Source organism: Hemibagrus wyckioides, linkage group LG08, assembly GCF_019097595.1.
Source record: "Hemibagrus wyckioides isolate EC202008001 linkage group LG08, SWU_Hwy_1.0, whole genome shotgun sequence".
Lineage (NCBI taxonomy): Eukaryota > Metazoa > Chordata > Actinopteri > Siluriformes > Bagridae > Hemibagrus > Hemibagrus wyckioides.
Genome location: NC_080717.1, coordinates 21,362,869 through 21,385,722, shown reverse-complemented (window position 1 = coordinate 21,385,722; position 22,854 = coordinate 21,362,869). Strand labels below are relative to the sequence as shown.

The 22,854-nt window shown below is 39.0% G+C and overlaps 1 protein-coding gene across 3 annotated transcripts; it reads left to right on the top strand.

Moving 5' to 3' along the window:
* The first annotated feature begins 625 nt into the window (after positions 1-625).
* Positions 626-22,713, top strand: ccdc88b (coiled-coil domain containing 88B). 3 transcript variants are annotated; one of them, XM_058397560.1, is made up of 29 exons: positions 626-981; positions 1,380-1,513; positions 1,613-1,718; positions 4,104-4,173; positions 4,355-4,413; positions 4,520-4,603; positions 5,675-5,815; positions 6,506-6,648; positions 6,791-6,872; positions 7,232-7,390; positions 8,497-8,643; positions 8,865-9,048; positions 9,174-9,292; positions 10,061-10,150; positions 10,285-10,926; positions 11,476-11,655; positions 11,971-12,311; positions 13,296-13,422; positions 13,519-13,911; positions 14,372-14,533; positions 16,381-16,658; positions 17,928-18,071; positions 19,537-19,723; positions 20,041-20,186; positions 20,417-20,521; positions 20,988-21,142; positions 21,498-21,788; positions 22,314-22,379; positions 22,504-22,713. In XM_058397560.1, the coding sequence occupies exons 1-29, from the start codon at positions 877-879 to the stop codon at positions 22,536-22,538; spliced, it is 4,875 nt and encodes a 1,624-aa protein (XP_058253543.1). In that variant the 5' UTR covers positions 626-876; the 3' UTR covers positions 22,539-22,713. The 3 variants fall into 3 exon arrangements, with proteins under 3 accessions (XP_058253543.1, XP_058253542.1, XP_058253544.1); XM_058397559.1 differs by having other exon boundaries at positions 627-981; positions 9,171-9,292; XM_058397561.1 differs by lacking the exons at positions 626-981; positions 1,380-1,513; positions 1,613-1,718; positions 4,104-4,173; positions 4,355-4,413 and having other exon boundaries at positions 4,538-4,666; positions 9,171-9,292; positions 22,504-22,712.
* Positions 22,714-22,854: the final 141 nt, after the last annotated feature.

Below are 22,854 nucleotides of genomic sequence, written 5' to 3'. Positions count from 1 at the left end.
CAGCTCTTGTGGGGTGTTCCCGGTCTGCAGTGGTCAGTATCTATCAAAAGTGGTCCAAGGAAGGAACAGTGGTGAACCGGCGACAGGGTCATGGGCGGCCAAGGCTCATCGATGCACGTGGGGGAACGAAGACTGGCCCGTGTGATCCGATCCAACAGACGAGCTACTGCTGCTCAGATTGCTGCTGAAGTCAATGCTGGTTCTGACAGAAAGGTGTCAGGGCTGTTTTGGCTACAAAAGGGGGACCAACAAAATATTAGGCAGGTGGTCATAATGTTATCTCTGGTCGGTGTACTAATGTATTTCAGGGTGAATTATGTACTGACCACGCGATGGCGCTGTCGAGTAAAAATGAAAAAGTCACTCAGCAGTACGAGTACCATCCTACTGACTGAGTTGAGTGGTAGAATTGGTAGAATTTTTGACGAAATTTCCACTTAAGAGACATGAAAAGTACCGAATTGTTTTTGGTGTGAGTGTTGTGGAACTTTCCTCTCTCTCTCTCTCTCTCTCTCTCTCTCTCTCTCTCTCTCTCTCTCTCTCTCTCTCTCTCTCTCTCTCTCTCTCTCTCTCTCACGCACACACACACACACACACAGAGAGAGAGAGAGTTGCGGTATTCTCCGTTGTACACAGACAGTGCACAGGAGGGGAACCGCACTCATGGTGAGAGAGCTGTTACTGATTCCGGGGTGGTTACACAATGTGTCTCTAACATGTCAGAAAAGCAGAAGGGCAGTGGCAGGGGGGAAAAAAATGAGCTAACTTACTTATGTCATTGGGCAGAAAAGTAGACGGTTTTATTTTGTTTGGAATTCCTTATGGCTAGATAATATAATGTAATAGAGAAAATAACAGAAATAATCTGTAAAGCACATGAAGGATTCTTGGAACCAACAGACACCTGGTGAGATGAACAAGATGGACGCGAACTTTACGGAAACGTTAGAAGAGTTTATGGGAAGCGCACTTGTTACATGGGTAAGTTACGCGTTACATTTTGATTAAAAAGTAAAAACAATAACATTAATTGTAATGTAATTCATTAAAGACTCCGTTAAAATGCATCAAGGTAGAAGGTATTTATGTAGTCAAGATTTGTTTCCTCATATTTCTGGGTGTTGGTGAGCGTTATGTTATTATTTTTCTTTTCTGCAAATGACATACATCCCCTTTTTAGTTTATAAAGTAGTTATAGTATAGTAATAATCAGTTATAGTATAAAACCATGCCTTTATATGACTAAAGCTAAAAAAATTTAATCCCCAAATATGCCTGAAATGAAAGGAAATCCTGGCTAATAATGATGTTATTATTAAATGAATATATACAATGAATAAATAATAAAATAATTATACTTTTTTTTTTTTTTACCTAAGGTGCATCTCTTTGAGGACATGGTTGGTGATGAGAACCAGGACTATATGGAAGTTAACTCCAACTCCCATAATGCACTAAGGGTGTACCTGCGCCTCACCAATGGAGTCTACCTCAATGAAGTCATGAGAATCATGTAAGATGTACAATTACACTAATGCCGATAAAAAATAAAAAATAAACATAACACCGCATCTGTCAGTAGCGCTGAACTGTATACATTTGGATTCCCCAGTGATTCTAATCCAAAGGTAGAGCAGATCTATCACAACGTGGGTGATAAGATTCTCCGAGTTCAAAACTTCTCCATCCTCAACCGGCACCTCAGGTCTTACTATCAGGTACCAGATATGACAAAGCTATCTCTACGAAACTGATTCACTTGTGTGTGCTGAAGTTTATAAAATTGGGATGATTGTGATTGAGTTATTTTGTATGTTATTATAGATTCATTATACATAAGATAAGGAATTATAGTAGTTACTGTTTTACGTGTGCATTTGCGTACATTAAACATGATGAATTAGATGAAAGGTCAGTTTGTTCTAGGATGCAATCAAGACGTTGTTTAACACTAAAACAACAATGGTCATCTAATTTTTTTTTTTCACTTGGTTTGCAAGTGGTTTCACTTCTTGTTTCAGGTTTTCTTATAACAACAGCAACAGCAATATATGTCAGTTATTTTGAAGGAAATACTCGTTTTTCACTCATGCTCTTTCTCCTCTTTTTTTGCCACCTTCTGTTTCGCTTTTTCAAGAATTGTTCAGCACATTTAAAGTTTGTGTTTTTGTTTAATCCTGCACAGGCAAAAGCTTTAAAACTGCACGAGAAGCAGCACAGCTTCCTCTAAATGAAATGTTTTACCACATGGCCATATTAGTCATCACCCACTGTGTAATATATCCATCCATGCATTTTCTTTACTACTTACCACATAGGGGTTGATATGGGGAACTTAGGGCCTGGATCTCAGGTGACTCAGGGCAAAAGGCAGGGTTACAGGGTGCCAAACGTTTTTGGACACAATCGCACACACACACACACAGACACACTATGGACAATTTAGAGATGACACTCAACATATAACACATGCTGTAATCAACCCCCGAGGTGTGAGACAAATGTGCTACCCTCTGTGCAGTATGTTATTATGGTGTATCTAAATGCACTGTTGTGCTGTTCATTCACCCTTAATGTGCTTTCAGCAGGACGGTCTCCAACCTTTTTATGCAAATGTTAGAAAGCCAGTGGACACATGGCCCAAAAAGCACCACGGAATTCCAGCCTAGTTCGAATACAGTGGCATATTAAACAGCACATTTTTATAATCAAACACAGATCAGAGTTTATTGGACTTGTTTTGAGCTCTACCCTTGATGCTGCAGTTATCATTTAGAAATATCAACACAGACATTCACTGATTATTATTTAGGTGCTTGCACACAATTTTCAGAATGTCATGGTTAGAAAATTAGTTCTATGAGTAGATAAGTGCAACAAAAGTTGCGACAAAAAATTAATTTAAGGGGTTGTATTCAGTGTACTCAGTGTAAAACAAGCAATGTTTTTGCACAGGTTTGGAGTAAAACATAGGGAGTCGTTAAGATGGTGGTGTTTCAGTTTGATTGAGGTTGGGGTGTGGGATGTGCAAAATCCAGTAGCATAGCCAGCAGTATGACTATGCTACTTAAATTTATATGGTGGAAAAAAATAAATCCTAATCAGAATCATGTTTGATCTGCAGATGAAAACTTTTGCACAGGTTAAAGCTTCACCAAATTATTGAAACATTCCAAACCATACATTGTCCTTTACAGGTACATCTAAGTATATACTTCTGCCCAGATATAGTATTTTTTTAATAAATGATTTGAAGTTATTAGCTAGGAAAAAAACTTTGAGTAAAGCTTTAGCATTCATTTATCTCCAGTAATGTGGTCAGGGTCATAGTAAAAAAATATATCACAGGAAGACTGGATGGGATGCCAGTAGGCACCTTCCAGCTTCTTTCTGGGAGGTGGGAAGAAAAAGGACAGGAAACCCAAGTGGACAAAGGTAGTACTGTGTACCCTGGAGCTGTAAGGAGGCAACACAACATTACCAGGAAATGTGACCAGGAAGTGTTACCAGGTCCATCCTCTTGCCCTCTTGAGTCCATAACTTGGATGTTGCTCACAGAGTTTCTGGAAATGTCATAATATCTTTGGAAGTACAATCTACATTGCCCATGCTAGCTATATGGTTGTACATGGTGTAGGGTATTTCAGGAACCATCACCAAAATTTACAATTCAAAGGCCAACATTAATTTTGCTCAAAATCAACAAGCAAAATTAGATTCTATAAACTCTAAAACTTGGTTATAAATTCTGTGCCGTTCCAAGTTGGTTAATGCTGGTTAAAGCTAATTCAGCTGGTTTCTGAGACTATTAAAGCCTTGGTGGTAAAGCTGGTTTACTGGACATTTTCTTTTTGCTGGTCTAAGCAATTTTGTATGAATGAGGAAAGAATAAGTAACTTGACAAATTACATGCCTGCTATATCTGATAATCATGCTTCTTATGTCAGAAAGAAAGAGCCAATATTATTACAGTATATTATTATCCCAGGCATTTTGACTAATTAGCTTTGTGTACTATAGCGTGATTGATAAGTAGAATAAAATGATGTGATACACTGATTTTGTTTTCTCTTTCTGTCTTTTTCTTATTTATATATTTTTAGGAAAATCTTCAGCAGTTGGTTTTGATGCCTCTTCCCAATGTAGCGGTTTTGGGTCGAGATCCTCTTACAGGTAAGCTTTTCACCATTTTCAGTTATTCTAGTTAGTAACCGTGGCTATTGTTTAAATTTAGATTCCACTAAATGCTAGCATTTTTCATAGTAAATATAGTAAGTATGGCGTATTAAATAATTATGCAGCATAAGTATATATTTCAGTGAAAAAACTTTTTTATTCAAATTTTGGTCAACAGAGGGTGCTCTGGAAGAACTAAGAAGGTTGTTGCTGTTGTTATTGGGATGTGCCGTTCAGGTATCTGCATTTAACATCCACATATACATAGATACTAAGAAGATTCATTTATAAGTAATACAAATGAACTGATCTGTGCATGTCTTTGTGTTTTATTGTGGCCAAGTGTGAGATGAGGCAAACGTTTATTCAGCAGATCCAGTCACTTAACATCGAGACTCAGGCGGAACTCGCTCTTTGTATACAGGAGGTCAGCCTTCCATAACACCAGATTTTATCATGACAGAGCCCATATTTTTTTTGAACATGCTTGGTAAGCATATTATTTATCAGGAAAATAGGCAGTATAGACCTGTTTAATCCTGAATAATGTTCCAGTGATGGAAACATATACAAAAATTTTTTGCTTGACTAAAATAAACCAGTAATGTCAGTAAAGTCAAGCTCCAGTGTTAGGATATGTATGTAATGATGTATTTCTTTCTTTCTATCTATCCCCCCCATTTCAGTGACAGGAAGTCACACTTATTTCCCTAAACACACTTTATATATACACTACCAGTCAAAAGTTTGGACACACCTTCTAATTCCATGGTCTTTCCTGATGTTTATTTCTTTCTACATTGTAAAACAATGCTGAAGGCGGCCGAAATACACAATAATGTCCTTTGAACAGTTGATATTGAGATATGTCTGCTACTGATGCTCTGTAAAGCCTTCATAACGGCTCTAATCTGAGGTGCTGTTAATTGGTGATTTCTGAGGCTGGTAACTCTAAATGAACTCTGCAGCAGAGGTAAGTTTTGGTCTTGCTTTACTGGGATGGTCTTCATGTGAGCCAGTTTCATCAGGGTGCTTGATGGGTTTTGCAAATGCACTTGACAATACTGTTCTTGCAAGAACTATTCCAGAACACCTGACCTTCGTGTCTTAAAATAACAACTGACTGTTTTTTGTTGTCATTACATATGGATTACTTAAGTCCATGTGTGTTATTTCATAGTTTTGAAATCTCCAGTATTGTTCTAGAATGTAGAAAATAAATCCCTAAACAAAAAACATTGAATTAAAAAGGTGTGTACAAACTTTTGACTGGTAGTGTATATATATATATATATATATATATATATATATATATATATATATATATATATATATATATATATATATATATATATATATGCGTGTGTGTGTGACTGCGATTTGGCTTCACGAACAGTACTTGTTTCAAACCAGCTTTTTTGAAGCATGATAAAATAACTGTTACTGACTGTAGCTAACCCAAGGATGTTTTATATTACATTACTTTGATTTGCTCCAGGTGACTCAGGACCCGAGCTCAGTCCTGCCACTGCAGTATGGAGAGATGTGTGCACTGGATGGGCTGGAATTACAGACACTGCTTGGTTCCCTTGCTCGGCAGATCCAGAGCCTCCTGGCTCAGAGAGACACACATCTAGAGGTGAGAGAGAAAAACACTGCCTTTTCCAAGACACAGTTTAATCTTCAATAGGACAGATTGTCTGGCACAGACTAGACTTAATTTCACATGCGCAAGTGTACTGACTGACAATGTAATTTAGTTCAAGACAACTTGTAAAAACACTTTTGCAGACATTGAAATGAAGTTAAAATTCTTGACACAGGAAGTCACACTCTTAGCTTTTGCATTAAAGCCATCAAACCTGTCAGAGAAAGCATATATACGGTCGTTTTCATTAAACTGTGATATTTACATACCGATATATATAAAAGTATTATCTTGAGACGGGATATTCATCTAAATCTGTCATTGACACAATTTAACTATCCCTTTAGAGTCATAACCAGCAGACATTCAGAAATCAGGATTTCACTAAACAATATCAATTTCATCTTTCTGCAGTGATTGTCTTTTGTTTGGGGTAAATATTTAAAGATTGCTGAAACACTCTGTCTAGTTTGAACATTAACCGTCATTTTCTATTGTTGTAAAGAAAAACAACTGTGTTTCGTGTGAGTGTGTGATGCCAGCTGCTATTATAACTCAGTGCCTGCTGAGCAGCGCCACATGGAAGCAGAAGGGAGGATATCTTTCCTATTATTAGAATAACAATAGGCATTCTCACTCTTGATTTCATTGACCGTCTTTGTCTCGTTGTGTGATTTTCAGAGAATTGCAGAGCTGAGTGTGCAGTGTGAGTCAGTTTCGTCCCCCACAGCGCCCCCTGCGGGCCCCTGGCACGACGCTCCAGAGGGAATGTCCATCCAACTGGCAGATAGCAAAGCCAAACTGCGCAGACTCAAACAGGAACTGTGAGTGTGTGCAAGTTTAGGTTAAAATAAAACATTTATTTTGTGCTTTAGTGTGTGAATGTGTTCTTGAGCTACTAAGAATGGGCTTAATGTACCAGGTCAAAAATAATGTTGCGTAATAACATCCGTGAATTATTCTCAGGGAGGATAAAGAAGATCAATTAATTGATTACAAGCGAGAAATACAAACTATGGAAGAGGAACTTAAGAAACTGCAGTGTGAGGTGAGCTCTGCACTAACAAAAACATTACTTTTTCATGTTTTGAGCAATGAAAGCAATTATTTTCTTATTATAGAATATATTTAATTTAACTTATAACGCAGAAATTCCTCAAAGGATTGCTTCCGTTCTGTTTGTAGTTATATTTAATGTTACTGAAAATACAGAAAACACGTATTAATATTCTTTTAATACGTACATTATAATAGCTATGCACATTCATTACCTTAAGAGGCCCACTTTTCCTCGCTCTCTCTTGAAGTAGAAAAAACACAAAGCTCTCTATCCTGATGTTACTGCTTTACTACTGACCAGTTAACCAACTGCAAGTCTTATGTTTTTCACTGTGTGTCGGTGGCCAGAACCGTGCACTGCAGGGCGAGGTTCGGGTCAGTCGGAATCTGCGAGACGAAGTGGACTGTCTGCGCGAGCGTGCAAACAGAGCAGAGCAGCTACAGATGGAGCTTAAGACTTGTACACATCGTCTGCGTAGCATGGAGCTCTACCGCACTCAACTGAAGGTAAACTAATCTGCACCAACAAAGCTCATAAAGGCTGGAAATGCCCACTGACAAAGGCAGAGCTTCAAAATAATGACATCTTGTCACCCAAGGGACCTTTAACAAATTAGGGATGATTGCAGGTTGATAAATTTTTTTTTAGCTACTTCCTATAACTTTCGGCAGCAGCTGTCTAACACAAAACTTGCTGCACTTTTTATGAGTCATTTGGCCTAAGCCATCTGTGTCCCCGGCCCAGTTTGCACCACACTTGCCAGAAAACATCAAAATTTTCAGCATTCTTAATCCATACTGCTCCTGAGAAACACATTAAGTGTGTTGAAATCGTTAATTTGATCGCCTTTTTAAATCTGTTTACTATGAAAACTACTTAGCAATTATATGTGTGTTTATGTCATTTTTATTTAGTTTTAGGAAAAGGCTGGTTTCTGTTATTTTTATACATTTGAAATAAGTTTTTCCTGAGATTCCTGGTTTCAGACAAGAAATTCTGTGGTCTTGTTAGTTTTAGGTAAGATAACCCACTTCCTTTAATAGCTATTTGAACATCGAGATTTTTGTCGAGATTTATTACATTAGGAGAGATTTTAAGGGGAGATGTGTCCATATATGACAATATGAGTAACAGCACAACGTTAAAAGACGGTAAAAGATTCTGTCACTGGCTTTCGCTTAACATTAGCTTGCTATTATGTCAATAAGAACATCAGTGTACTAGGTAAACTATGCTGAAAATTATGAGTAACCTTTTCTGGTGTGGATTTCTGGTGTGGCTTGAGGTTGCTTTGGAAAAGTTACAACTGAGACCATTACACTCGAGCATGTATCATATTAATTTTATATTCTGTAAACTTTCTGGAGGTGTTTTAGGTGGCTATCACATTTTTGGAATTACTAGGCCATTTTTCGAAATCCATAAAGCCTAGGTATTACCTGAATTACACAGACACTGAGGAGCTTTCTTGAGTTTTTTTAGCCAAGAAGAACAGGCAAAAATGATTTTCAACTCGTGTCTAATCAATGCTTCACCTTTTTGAGACCAAAAGAAAATATAGCGCTACATTCAGTTAGCTAGTGCGATTATGCCTCTCTATTGTCCCCTACAGGAGCAGCAGCAGTACTGTGCTTCACTGCAGGAGAACAAGGCCCTGCTGGAGGAGCAACTTGATGACGCACGGGCCCGATGTTCTGCCCTACGGGAACTGGAAAAAGACAATCTTTTGCTCAGGCAGAAACTCATGGACATGGAGGCGGTATGAGGAGTGCGGCTAATCTCTTTAATCAGATGTTTACTGAATAGAAATGTTAAATATAGTAATGAACAAGTGGCACCCATAATGAATAGCTTCAGTAGGAAGGAGGAAGCTGTGTGAGGTGTGTGTGAGGGTGGGTGGGAGTAGGGTGGAGATGCAGAGGGCAGGCGAGGGGATGTTTGTGTATGTACACGTGTCTGTATGTGTGTGTGTGTGTGTAGGAGCGGGATGTAGAGAGGCAGAGGGTCGACGAGCTGCTGGAGATGAATATGAGCCTGCAGATGGATCTAAAGCACCCATCTCATTCTGCCGATGTCACACAAAGAGTGACTCATCCTCGTGTCCTCTACTCTGAACTGGAATCTGATGAAGAGTTTCAGGAACCCAGAACCCCTGAAGATCATGGTGACTATTATAGCACATGACACTTGACCACCCTGTCGCTTTCTGATTCAGTGCCATATCTTCAAATTATACTTCATTGCTTTTCCATAATCTCTTTTTTCCTTTCCCCTAATTCTACTCAGAAGTGGACCTGAAGCCACTGAGTGTAGAGGTGAACGAGGCATCCTCACTAAGGCTTCTGGGAGCCGAGAACGAAAATGCAGAGTTGAGGAGACGTCTGGAGCGCCTACAAGCCGAGCAAGAGGTTATACTTTTATGCCGCATTTGTGAACTCACAGACGTTATCAAGTTACATTTACAATGAAGGGATTAATGATTCATAAAAATATAATCAGCAGTGCATTCATGTATGATTAATCTTGACAAGAATTTAACTTCATAACATCTTTTCTATTTAAAACATCAGCACCAGTTTGTCGGTTTGACAGACATTTGCATTACAAATATTTAATTACAGAGCATGCTGTAATTGCGGGTTGTCAGCAATCATTTGCCTCCAGATGACGGTGTCACTATTAAATACTCAGTCATGAATACCAAAGAACTCTTACATATAATTTGGAACATTTGCAAAAGTAAGATTGGATGATCAGATAAGCTTTAATTCAAGAACATCCCTTTTGCTAGGCAATACACAGTTATGATCCTTGACCAGAATAATACAAGTACGAGATTCACACCTACCGACCGTGCTAAGAAAAGTCTGATAATGTATACATGTGCGAATCTTCATTGTGATGGATAATGAACTAAGCTCGTAAAAGATAATTGCCAATTTGTTCTTAGATGGGAAATGCAATTATTTTTTCATGGACAGTTATTGACAATAACTTTTTTTGTGTATATGAGATGAGTTTGCTGAACTATTAGAGGCAGGCGATGATCTTTGATAGACAGCATCAGTAGCAAAATGCTGCTGATTGGCTTTGATTCCAATTTAACCACTAACCCTGGTTTCCTCACTCTGTTGGTGATAATGAGATGCTTAACTTGGGTTGCTCTGGCTCTGCAGACGAACTCTCCAGAGGTGACAGAGGCTCTTCAGAGACAGACGGACAGACTTAAACAATTGGAAGAAGAGCACCAGAATACCCTGAGAGAGGTAAGACACTTCACATACACACACTCAACAAACAATAAACAGAAAGCCCACACTACAGAGTTTGTTTCCAGTTTGTTTGATCTGCTGCTTTTGGGCTTCAGGTTTTCAGTTTTTTTCCCCCTCCCAACTGTCAGTTTCAGAACCTGAAGAATGAAAATACCAGTCTAAAGAGAAACCTTGAAGAGCTGAAGAAAACCAGACTCCAAGAAAAGCAGAAGGAGAGGTCAGCTGGAGAGGTGGAGAAAGAGATCCCGAGAGGGGAGTGTGAAGGAAAAGACATGGGAAAAGAAGAGGAGGCAGACAAAAGGGAGAAGAGAAAGGAGGAGATGATGAGAGCACAGAGGGAAGATGGAGAAGGAGAGGAAGTCCTCCTGAAAGAGAGAAAAGAGGAGACTAAAAACGATATAGCGACTAAAGAAAGAGGCGAGGCAGAAGGAACGGGAAAAAATAAAATTGAAATCGTGACACCGAAGGAGGAAAGCAAATCAGATGATCAGATACCTATAGAAAAAGGAAAACAGGAGGAAGAAGTGAGAAAGATGGAGGTGGAGGTGGATAAGCTCCACAGGGAGATCCATGCTCTATCCACTCAGCTGCAGCAGGCAGTCGAAGAGGCAGATCAGCAAGCAAATCTGGTCCAAGAGCTGCAATCCAAACTGGGAGAGCAGACTAAGAAGTCTCGGGAGACGGAGCAGAAACTGGCTCTTCTGGAAATTGAGAGCCAGAGACTGAGGAAAGCAGCAGAGAACCTCACTGAGGCCAGGAAACAGATAGAGGTATCACAGAATTTACCATCCGTTAATGAACAAAACAGTATGCTAAATAAATGTGCTGGGCAGAGAACCAACATTAAATACAACCAACATTAAATACAACAAAAACACATTATATCTGTTATGGACTCTAGAATGCAGTGCAGACATATAGCAGACATACGATACAGTTACCCTGAGATACGATTTGGCTCAACTTGTTTACGAGCAATAAGATTACGAGCATAACAGTGTGCATGGTAAGATAAGGATGAAATTTAAAGATCTGGAAGGTTTATCTGTTCTATCTATAAAACAATAATGCAACAAAGCACTGCTGCATCACTTTCATTACATAGCGATGAAGTAAAAGCTGAATCCCACTGGCACACCTGTTAGCAGGTAGCTGAAAGGCATTGTGTGAAATCTAGAGAAGTGTCAAAATGAAAACAGACCAACTTGTTGAAAGAGATTTTAGCCAAAAAGTCGATTCCCCAATCTTTGATGCAGTTGAAGATCACGTTAACGATTTAGATATTTTTCAAAAGTTGCATATCTATGTTTGTGTGTTAGATTTTGCAGTGTGAATCCATGCACCAGGAGGAGGAGCTGATGCGTCTGCGCAGTCAGGCAGAGCTGCAAAAGATGGAGGCTGCACTTATTCCTCAGCTAGAGGGAGAGAGAGCTGCACTGGAGAGGGAGAGAGAAACCCTCAAAGCAACCATAGATTCTCTTCGGGCCTCAGTGCGGAAGGTGAGGATGCACACCAATAAAACTTTAATGAGTCTCATTGTAGAGCTGTAAAACCTGAGTTTATTAGCTTCATTTATATCTAATTGTAGGTCAAATATAGATATTAAAGGTAGATTAGATGAATAAAAATTCAGTTGTTTGTTGAAGGTAATTAAACACGCAGTGACAATTTTACACTGCGACAAGGTTTTTATTCTCATAATCAATTTTACAGAAGCATTTAATTGTTATGTAGATATATAACATTTAGGGTGACATTGTTATAATAATCTGAGATTTGAGAATTAGATTCTTTCATTTCTTGACATTTTAAAGGGTGATCAGCTTGAGTTGACCAATCAAACACTGAAGGCGGAGCTTGAGCGTTTAGGGCGGAGCTTGGACTCGGCCCGTCGACGAGAGGAGGAGCTAGAAGCCGAGCTGAAGGAGTCTGGCCTAGAGATCGAATCTCTGGGCAAGAGACGGGATGAGGCCATGCTGGAGGTCGCACGACTGGAGCAGGAGAAGGAGCTGTGTCAATCTGAGCTGGACAGTCAACGGCGCGAACAGAGGCAGAAGGAGCGTGAGATGGCCAGACTCCGGCAGCAGCTGGAGAGCACTGCTTCAGCCCTGGAACATGGCAATCAGAGGGCCTGCAGCCTGGAGCTCCAGCACAGGTTCAGACTTTGATTACTGAGAATTGCTACTACCTCTCTTATTTATAGAACTGAGTTATTGAAATTCAGAGATATTTTAGAACAGGGGTCCACAAAGATTAAGCAGGTTGACACCCATTTAACTGTAAAATAAATTAAATGGCATTCTTCTTTTTTAATGTACCATTTAAATGGTATATGAGACCATCAGCCTGTGAATCTGGAATGACTGACCAGTTCGATTTGTTGTGACCCTTTCCCACATATCACATTAAGCTTCTGTCATCTTGCTTGAAAGATGCATGGATATAGTGCTCTCTATTTCTGTTTAGAATAAAAGAATATTTTGAGTATTTAGTGTGAAATAAACTCTTATATTTAACTTTGCAAACATTAGTCAAGTTTATCATTAATTTAACTTCAGCCACATTTGTTAGGGATGCCAGCGAGAAACTTATATCAACTATATACTTGTAGAAGTATATAAAGAGAAGGAGAGAGGAAAAAATGAACAAACAACAAAGTCCTACACTGATAATTTTACTAGACTAAATTAGCTGTTTGCTTTGCTGTGGCAATCACAGCAGACAATTGCCAACAGCTTCAAAAAGCAGCTTCTCATCACTTTTAATTAAGATGACACTATAAAAGTTTATGTGCACACTTTCTTATGAATTGCTGTACAAACATTGTTTAAAAAAATTAGAAAGAAAGCTTAGGCTTTTGCTTGCTTATTTTTCTGGCCCAAATGACCCCCATCCTTGCCATAACAGAGTTTCTCAGCTCTACATCACTAGGCATAAGTTTAAGACTTAAGGGTTGAGTAGGTTACTGGGAATGGCTTGTTTTCAAGCAATTACTGTTTGCCTCACAGGTAGCAAAGGGCTCTAAAATCACAAACTGTTGTAATTGCTGTGCTCATTAAGCAGTTTTATGTATAAGGCTTTAGGGCACTGGTGTATTGCAGAAACACAGACTCAATTTTCTCATCCCACGTTTCTGTAGACGGGCGTGTCAGGAACTTGCCCAGCTTAAGGAGACCTGCATCCAACTAGAGGAACTGAAGAAGAAGAACCAGCAACTAAATGCATTAAATGCTGAGAACAGTACACAGATCACCTCTTTATCACAGGTACACTTCTCATTATACATATTTTACTCACTTTTGTGGTGGAAGTGTGTGTCCGAATAGAATGTTTAAATTTCTCTTATTTATTTTCCTTTTTAGGATTTAACCGCTGAGAGAGTGCAGTCCCAGAAGTTGAGCACTCAGGCTGCTGAGTTAAACCAGTTAACTGAAGAGTTAGAAGGCAAGCTTAAAATGGCCACCTCACAACTTGTACAGCTGCAAGCCGAGCATGCCAGAGTAGTGTCAGAGGCCATTGCCTCGCCCTGCAATTCAGGCTCTGGGACGAAAGAAGATTCTAAATCAAACAGACAAAGTCCAGAGCAGAGCGAAAGTTCAGAGGAGGCACATATCGGCTCTGAGGATCAGATCGCAGTCACTGAGTCATCTTCTGAGGACGCAAAAACCCCTGAAGACAAAAAAGCAGAGAGTGCTAAAATCAACAGTGAGAGCCAATACCCTGACTGCGGGAAACTGATAAGTTTAGAGAAGGAGGTTTGTGCCTATGATTGCTTTTACATGCACAGTAATAATTTGATTTCTTCATTTACAAGATTATTGAAGTGGTCATATGACACAAAGTACAAAGTATTATCTTGTTAAAGACTTTTTCAGACATCATGGATTTTCAAAGAAATTGGATTATTAACATTTCCCATTATCAGATTACTCTCCCTATAAACTGTTCTTTTTAGTTAACTCATTTTACACACACACACACACACACACACACATATATATATATATATATATATATATATATATATATATATATATATATACATGTATATATATATATATATAAATATATATATATATATATATATATATATATATACTAACTAATGATTTTTCTCATAACTGCCTATCTATAAAGTTCATCATATCAAAATACAATTATATTATGACTTCTCTGCTAATGTGCTGTAATCCCTGTCCCTGTGTTATATCCCAGAATGCAGTGCTGAAGCAGGAACGAGAGGTGTTGCTGTCACAATTGACCAAGTCACAAGCAGCCTGCACTCAGCTGCGAGAACAGCTGGACACGCTGCAACGTCACTCCATCAGCCTGCAGGAGAGCTGCGCTAAACTGCAGGACCTCAACACCAAACTACAGGTGCTTGTGTGTGTGTGTGTGTGTCTGTAATTAATAGCATTTTAAAGATTCTGTTCTGGGATGTCAAGCATACTCGCTCTGATGGCTATCAGTATGGTGGCAATCATGTCCCCATCACATCTCCATCATACCGCTAATATGTCCTCATCAAATTCCCATCATGTCCCCAACACGTCTCCAACACCCAATACATCCACATTTAGTTCCCATTACAACCTTATTACTCTTCCCTCACATTGCCCTGATAGCCCCATCACGTCCCCATCACTTCTTCTGCACAAGAATCTAATAGGTATAGAAAAGTTGAATGTGATGTCACCTTCTAAATTAAGCCCTGACTGGAAATTATATTCGAAATCGTATCTAATAAATGCTATAATTGTACACAGCAAAGTATTTGTATGGTAATGACACTCAGAATAAACCCCACAAATGTGTTGTTTTTGCACTGTCCTAATTAGCAGCCACTAACAGAAAATTTCACACAATGGAATTTCTTTGTAACATAAAATCATTTTCTTAAAAAAGTAAAGAAAGGAAAATTGAACTATGGTGTCTGTGGAAAGTAACGGGCCTTAACATCAGCTGCGAATTTAATTCATAACTTTGTCACGTACGCTCTTTGAGTTAAAAACTTCTCATTTGTTTCTGCACCACCTAATTTTCTGAGTGCTCTGGATATGTGCAAGTGTGATAAATGAATTGTAATAATGGAACAACTTTCCAATTTGTGATCCCATTAAAATGAACAATTAGAATTAACACAGTAATCCCCCTCTATATCATGGTTCATATATCGCGGTCCCGGTATATCGCAGATTTTTATTTGGAACATAACTAATTTTTTTTGCGGATTTTCCCGGTATATCGCCCTTTCCGCAAAACTTATAGTGAATTATTTTTATGTTGAAATAAGGTAATTTATTAATAAAAATACAATTATTAATTACAAAATATAAACATTAATTAAAATAAAGTAAAATATTAACAATATATCAAGTACTGTACAGCGTAGCATTGTTTAGGAAAGTGTGGTGCGGGGATGCTGAAAATTAAAATACAGGAGGAACGAGTCTGGCCAATCGGAATGCCCCATTTATTTAATCACGGTTGTGATTGGCTGCTGGCTATGCATGCAGTTGGGGAAAGGGAAGCAGAATTCTCCAGCATCCCAATTCTTCGTGTCTCACTGTACCAAGTGTTTGGTTTTGTTCTGTGTATGCTAAAGCTGTGCTAATTTTGTTTCATTTATACCACAACAATTTGACATAAACTAAAATATTTCATTTATTAATAATTGTCATATTAACCTATTTATATGATATAATTCATTTAATTTTAAGGAATTGCAAGACAAACTAATTCCTATGATCACTTACATTTTAACAGCTATAAACAGTTGTTCCTTCAACTGTCTCTCTTTTCTTTGCTCTCATGATGTTAAGAAAAAATAATGCGGTTTGTCATGCATTAGAGAAACTGGAACGTCTCCAATGAAGTTCTCTGCCCTGCGATTGAAAACTTGTTGACTGTCACCTACCTTGACTCTTTCCATTAATATTACATAACTATCTCCTTACAGAAAACTTTACCATATAAACAATTCATTCTTGTTGTCCATTTATTATTAAGCTTGGAAACTTAGATGATCTGAACTGTCCTCCACGAAAAACTTGTTGAATATATAAATATATATATATTTTAGCAGTAATGATGTAAACTTGAAATACAGTCAGAACTGCTGTTATAGAAAATTAATCAACAAGCTTCTGATAAATCAGATCTGAGAATTCCACACTGTGCTATAAACTATTAAATATTGGTCTCTGTTCGTCTTTCACACTTAGGTGGAGCAGGCTTCTCTAAGCTCCCAGAATGCTTCGTTGTTGGTACAGTGTAGAGAGATCGAGGTGCGCTGTGCTACTCTAGAGGCTGAGTCTAAGGTGTGGCAGAAGGAGAAAGAAGAGTCAGCAGTGCGGTGTGAATCATTGAGAAGGGACCATGAGAGGCTGACAGCTTTACAGCAGAGACAGGAGGCAGAGCTAGAAGAGCTTCTGGCCAAGCACAGTCAGCTGAAGAGCAGCAGTCGAGGGGTTGAGGCTCAGTACAGAGAACTGGAGGCCAGGTAAGGTTCACTACACTATGGGAAAATATTCTGGGAACCGTACACAAACACCCCCTAGAAAAGTCTACTCAAGATCATAAAGGAATCTGCTTGATGCTGTGCTTTAGCTAGAAATCTTTGACAAATCCTAGGAGAAATCCTAGTAGAATCCTATTTTTGGAGAGCAGACGGCTACTTCTGTCCTTTAACGAGAAGTCATTTGCTTTTTAATAAAGATTAACTCTAAATTTCATCATATTTATTTAAAAAGTACAATGCACTGATATATGTAGGGCAAAAATAATTGAATAGGAATACACTAAGTATAGCAGTCCTTTTATTGTAATAAATCAAATTTGATTCAATTCAATTTCTAATTATTGAAAAGTTTCCTACACCATGCTGTCAAATGTTTGTGGATACCTTGGAGGTGGAGGATGGCAGACACTGATGTTAGGTGTGGAGGCCTGGGGTGCAGTCGGTGATCCAGTTCATTCTGTGGGGTTGAGTCAGAGTCAAGGCTCTGTGTAGGACACTCAAGTTCTTCCACTCCTCACTTGGCAAACAATGTCTTCATGGAGCTTGCTTTGTGCACAGTGGCATTGGAACATGTTCAGCCTACTTAGTTCCAGAGGGTGGGGAAACTGTAATGCGTACAAATGCATTCTAGACAACTATGTTCTTCCAGATTTGTGACAACATTTTGGGGAATCCCAACATGAGTGTGATCAGGTGCCCACAAACTTTTGCGTATATATAATGGAAATATAAGAAGTGCATTAAATAGAACTTGACACTGGATTCTTTTGACATGGAAAAGTGAGCAAACAACCAATGATATAGTAAGAAATGTAAATTTAGGTGTGTTTATATACCATAGGTGCAAGGTGTATCTCAAACAAAGGTATTTTTGTCTTTTTCAAATCTCTGAGGTGGCTGATCTTTGCCCAGATATCTTCTAAAATGTTCAGTAAAATCTTTTTCTACTTTTGGTTTGACAAAAGAACATTACACTGTGGATTGTTTTGTTTCAAAATCTGTTTTTAATAAATGGAAAACTAGCATGGTGCTACTGAATTGACAAATACATCAAGCATCCTGACATTAATGTTATTGTGCCTGCTGTAACTGATAAAGCTTTGTATGTCTGTATTTCTTAAGTAACTGTCACAGTGTGTTTACTGATGTTTAGACCCGCTCAGAAGTTCCAGTGTATGCAAACTGAATTTGCTTTCATTATGTAATATACGTCCCTGATTTCACCTGCTTTTTTGTACCGTTTATCTCCAGACATAAAGAGCTTATGGAAAGCAAAGCTAAGCTGGAGGAGTCTGAGAAAGAAATACAAGCAGAGAGAGAGAGAATGGAGAGGGCCGTACAGGAGCAGGCCGACAGAGAGAAAGAGCTGGAATGGCTCAAAATGGAGAACGAGAGGCAAGTCTGAAATTTTGTCGTTTCATTATCAGGTGGAGATAATGATAGGAAATGATGCAGACACCCACAGAGAAAAACCTAAACCCACATGAGTAAGTCAGAGAGACGCACAGATCAACGTGAGTCACGGCCAAGTTTCTATATTTGTGTGTTTGTGCTGCATAGCAACTTAAAACTGTATCCTATAGACAGCCAAACAGAACAAATGCACACAGGCTTAAATGATTCAGTAGTATTGATTTAAGTTAAAGTTTCTTAACAGTAACAATTAATTAATAAAACATAAGTAATGTTAAAAGATATTGTTAAAGATTTTTGCCCTCTCTGCTACAGAAATGCTGACCATAACAAATTGTGCACAGGGCCACAGAAAGTTTGATAAATTCCTCCTACTATGCTGGTGCCATAACAGTTTTCATATATAATTTTGATTGGAATGCAGTACACTCCGAAACTAGCGAGCTAATTCTTAACCCCAGATAGCGAGATACAACACAAGGCCTTGCTGAAGGGGACTTCTCCTTTTTCTGAGCCATGACAGTGTTTCTCATACAGACTCGTGGACTGAGTGTACAAGCTGTCTGCGGGGCTCCATGTGTCTTTGAACCTGATTATCGTGGCTTCTTTTTGTTATGCTACCTACATCTCTGTGTTCAAATATGTTTTATTTTCAGCCTGAAGCAGCTCTAACTCAGCTTGACTTAAATGTATTTTTCCCCTCCACATAATTGAATTCTTTCCCTGAGTCCTGGATATCTGAAGTTTACCAACGACTTTCTTTAGATTCTCTCCCTATGGCATCTTCTAATGTAAATGAGGGTATGTTTAATGTAATGTATACGGTGGTAAGGGATTAGCTGATTCATCATTTGCTCTCAAGTTGTTTTGATGTTACATGACAGCAGGGAATTGTGGATCAGATGCAGGTTAATTCATTTTTCATTCTATGTGCTCCCAATTTCACTCATTTTCTACACAGTTTTAATCAGTAAGACTCATTGTGTTTTACGGTGCATTTTGCTCCTCTGATTTTGGAGTTTTGTGATTTAGAACGAATTGGAGTTGTAAATGAATCAGTGCTAAATTTTAGATGGAATATTGATTAAAGGCATTACTCATTCGAATAGAATAGAAGGCTTTATTTATCAAATATACATTACAGCATAGTGAAATTACTTTCTTTGCATATCCCATCTTTGGGAGTTGGGGGTCAGAGCGCAGGGTCAGTCATGATACAGAATGAGTGTTAGGGGCCTTGCTCAAGGGCCTATCAGTGGCAGCTTGGCGGTGCTGGGGATTGAACCCCGATCCTTAACCACTTGAACCACCACTGCCCATTATTAAGGTACATTTATTTATTTATTATTTAGTTAGGTGATAATGATTTTGCATTAGGCACTGAATGAGCAAGGATACTGACAGCTTGTCCTACTTCCTGAATAATTCTTAGCTGAATTACTTGCAGGTTTGTGAACCAGCAGAAGGAGTGGGTCCAGGTGCAGTCGGAGTTAATGGCCCAGGTTTCGGTTCTGCGTAATGAAATGAGCATGGCTCAGCTAGAGCGAACCAAATTGGAGGGAGAACTCAACATGCTGAAAGAACAGAACCAGCAACTGGACCTCAACAATGTCCGCCTCAACAGCCAGTACCAGGTCCAAGAAAACCACACACATCAATCCTGGCAGATGATAAGTGCAAAAAAAAAAAAACAACACAAAAAACAACCCGAGGAAATATTTAGCTGTTTTTAACACCCTGGAAGTGTTCTTTTAAAAGTGTTAGTGCTTTTTGTAATTAATAGCAGTGACAGTTATGAAGAAGAAAACCATTAAGAACGCCACAATGTTGTGACACTTGGATTCTAGCATGCATTATGTTAATAACACCAGAACATTATGCATATTATGGTAGTAATTATGTTCATGCAGGTTTTTGAAGGAATTTGTGTGTGTGTGTGTTTTGCTTTTAGCTTCTTACTCAGTTGAAAGGCAATATGGAGGAGGAGAACAGGCACCTTGTAGAGCAGAACCAGAGTATAGCCAAAGAGAACCGAGCCCTTCTTGAGCGCAGCCTCGAGAGCCGAGACCAGCACCACAACCAGCAGAGAGAATACCTGTGTGTATTACACAAACACACACCCGCGCTCTTCATTCTGTATTACTGTCTTTATCGCTTGGCTTTTTCCCCAAATCAGGGGTTATAGTAGCTAATTCCTCCTGTTTTTCATCTGCTCTTTCATATAGATATAAATAGATTTAGAAACACAACATGCCTTCTCACTCAGATCTCTTCTTTAATGAGCACATAACATCTCTCCCTCTTCCTCTCCCTTTATCGTCTTCCAGTGATAAACTGAACGAGCTACGCAGAGAGAAGCAGAAATTGGTGGAGAAGATAATGGATCAATATCGGGTTCTGGAGCCTGGCATGTCTGCACCCAAACAGCCCAAGTCAGTCAGATTTGAAGGAAGATTTTAGAAATTAAATGTACACAATTTTCCTCCTGCCACAGATGCTGTATATCAGCCAAGACATGTTTGCTGTCCAAAGCATGCTTTAGGTTTTGTACTAGCGCTAGCCAACTTGTAATCACCTCAGATTTTTTCCATAAATATCACTCTCAGATTGCACACAGTTCCTCAGTAATGCTCAGTGTTGTAGTATATAATCTGGGCCTGTACTGACAAAAAAGATTTCAGGCTCAGTTGATGTCCATTTTTTTGCAAAACTATAGTAGACAATCTTGTACACTTCTTAACTTTTTAATATATGCTGGACATGCATCCTCAGGGCATTTTATGTAAATTCCATTTGTTTCCAAATCGTTTGTTATGTTCGTCCTCTACCAGCTGTTCTGTTCTGCCTTCTGGCTACATTTGTTTTCCATGGTCATACACGTATTTCTTGACCCACCAGGAAGTCTAATTGGATCGCAGACCGTATGAAGAAGCTGATAAAGCCTAAAGGAGGCAGAGATGGTCGAGCTCAGTTTATCACCATCGGCAGCATGGACATCCAGGAAGAGCCTGGAGACTCTGCGCTGCCCTCCTCCCTCACATCATCAGCTTTGAGTAAGAGACAGCAGAGTTAATGCAGTCCAGACCTCGAACAAGGCGGCACACACACCAAACACACGGCTATGGACTCTGTAAAACTCTGTCCTACAAAGCCCATTACAATAAGAGGCTTGCACTCTGAAGCAGTCTTGCTATAATTCTTAATCTTGGATCTCTACCAGAGGTGTTCGCTTTAGTTCACCTTAGAGAGCAGTAACTCTTTATAGAGCTGTGGAAGTCTGTTCTGAATGTCCTCACAGGATAGGCAAATATCTCACAAGTTGCCACTAATAATTTGTCAGTGTGGCTGTTAACAGTATTTATAATCAGTGCTATAAGAATATGATCTCTAATAAGTCCATCTGCACAGGTCACGAGCAAGACCCCAGGAGTGCCCCGACATCCCCATCGACCTTGAGGAGAGTGTCCTCTCAGGGAGACCCAGATGAGCCATCTAAAGTGATCCTGAGGACAGCACGCCGTAAACTGGGCTCCTCCAGACATGGCTGGGGTTTAGGTAGGAGCCGAGAGGGAGGTGTGTCCCAATCCTTCAGCCCGGGAGACCATCGCTCACGGCCAATTCGCCGCTTAAACACGCCATCCAGTGCCTTGTGGGAAAAAGACCAGGATGGGAGTCCAACGCCAAGCGAAGAGGGAAGAGGTGAGAGGGAGAAGATAGTGAGAATAGAGAGAGAGGAGGAGGAAGGAGAAAATGAGCATGAGAAAGAAACCAATGAAATTGAAAGCAATGAGAAGAAAAGAAGGCAGAGAGAAGCGTGAGGAGGTGTGAGAGTCAAAGAGAGAGGACAGCGCTTATTTACAGTTACCATGCAATGAGTAAATATTGTAATAAACAAAACAATATTAAGCTAATTAAATTGTTTATTTTACACTAAACCTAAACAAGTGTCTGATTATACTCTATAACACGCCATACAAGTGATTACTAACGCATTATACTTGGTAAAGTATAAATATGGGAATGTCACTTTAAATAGCCAAATACAAATGGGAGATTTTTACCCAAATTTTTCTACCAGTTTACTTATTATCCAAGTCCTATGGAAGGAATAGCAGATGAAGAAAAAAATTATTAAATTATATGTATATTAAACTATAAGACATTTGTTGAGGAACCTAGAAACCCCCAAAGTGATTATAAAATGTGTGTTTGTGTGTGTTTAAGGTGAGAGTGAAGAGAACATCACTCCCGAACACTCGGACGTTAGTCGTGTCTCCTCTGGAGCCGAAGGTCAGTAGATTAAAACAAGCTGCAATGCTGGTCATTAATGTCTTATCTCTCATACCCAGCCTTCAGAAACTCACCCATCCAAGACAAGTTTCTGTAATCTAACCACTGCCCCTCTTTACCACAGATTCTCATTCCAGTTTTGACAAAAGCCAGGACTAGATACAGCAGCAGGATTCAAGCAACTCTGGGACATGTATGATCATTTTTATTTTTGTTTAGTGTTACAAATTCAACATGCTATTTTTATGTATACTGTTTTATATTTTAAGCTTTTTAAACGTAGATATTTGTGGATTACGAGAGATGTTTTTGCACTATTATTTAAAAGAAATCTACTTTTGAATAAAAATTTTTGTACATGGAATACACAGTTTTCTGACTTATTAAGGGAGACGTAATAAAACATTATGACAGTTATATTCCCTTCCATCACCACTCGGTGGCAGCAATGATGCTCTGGAGCTGCTGAACATGA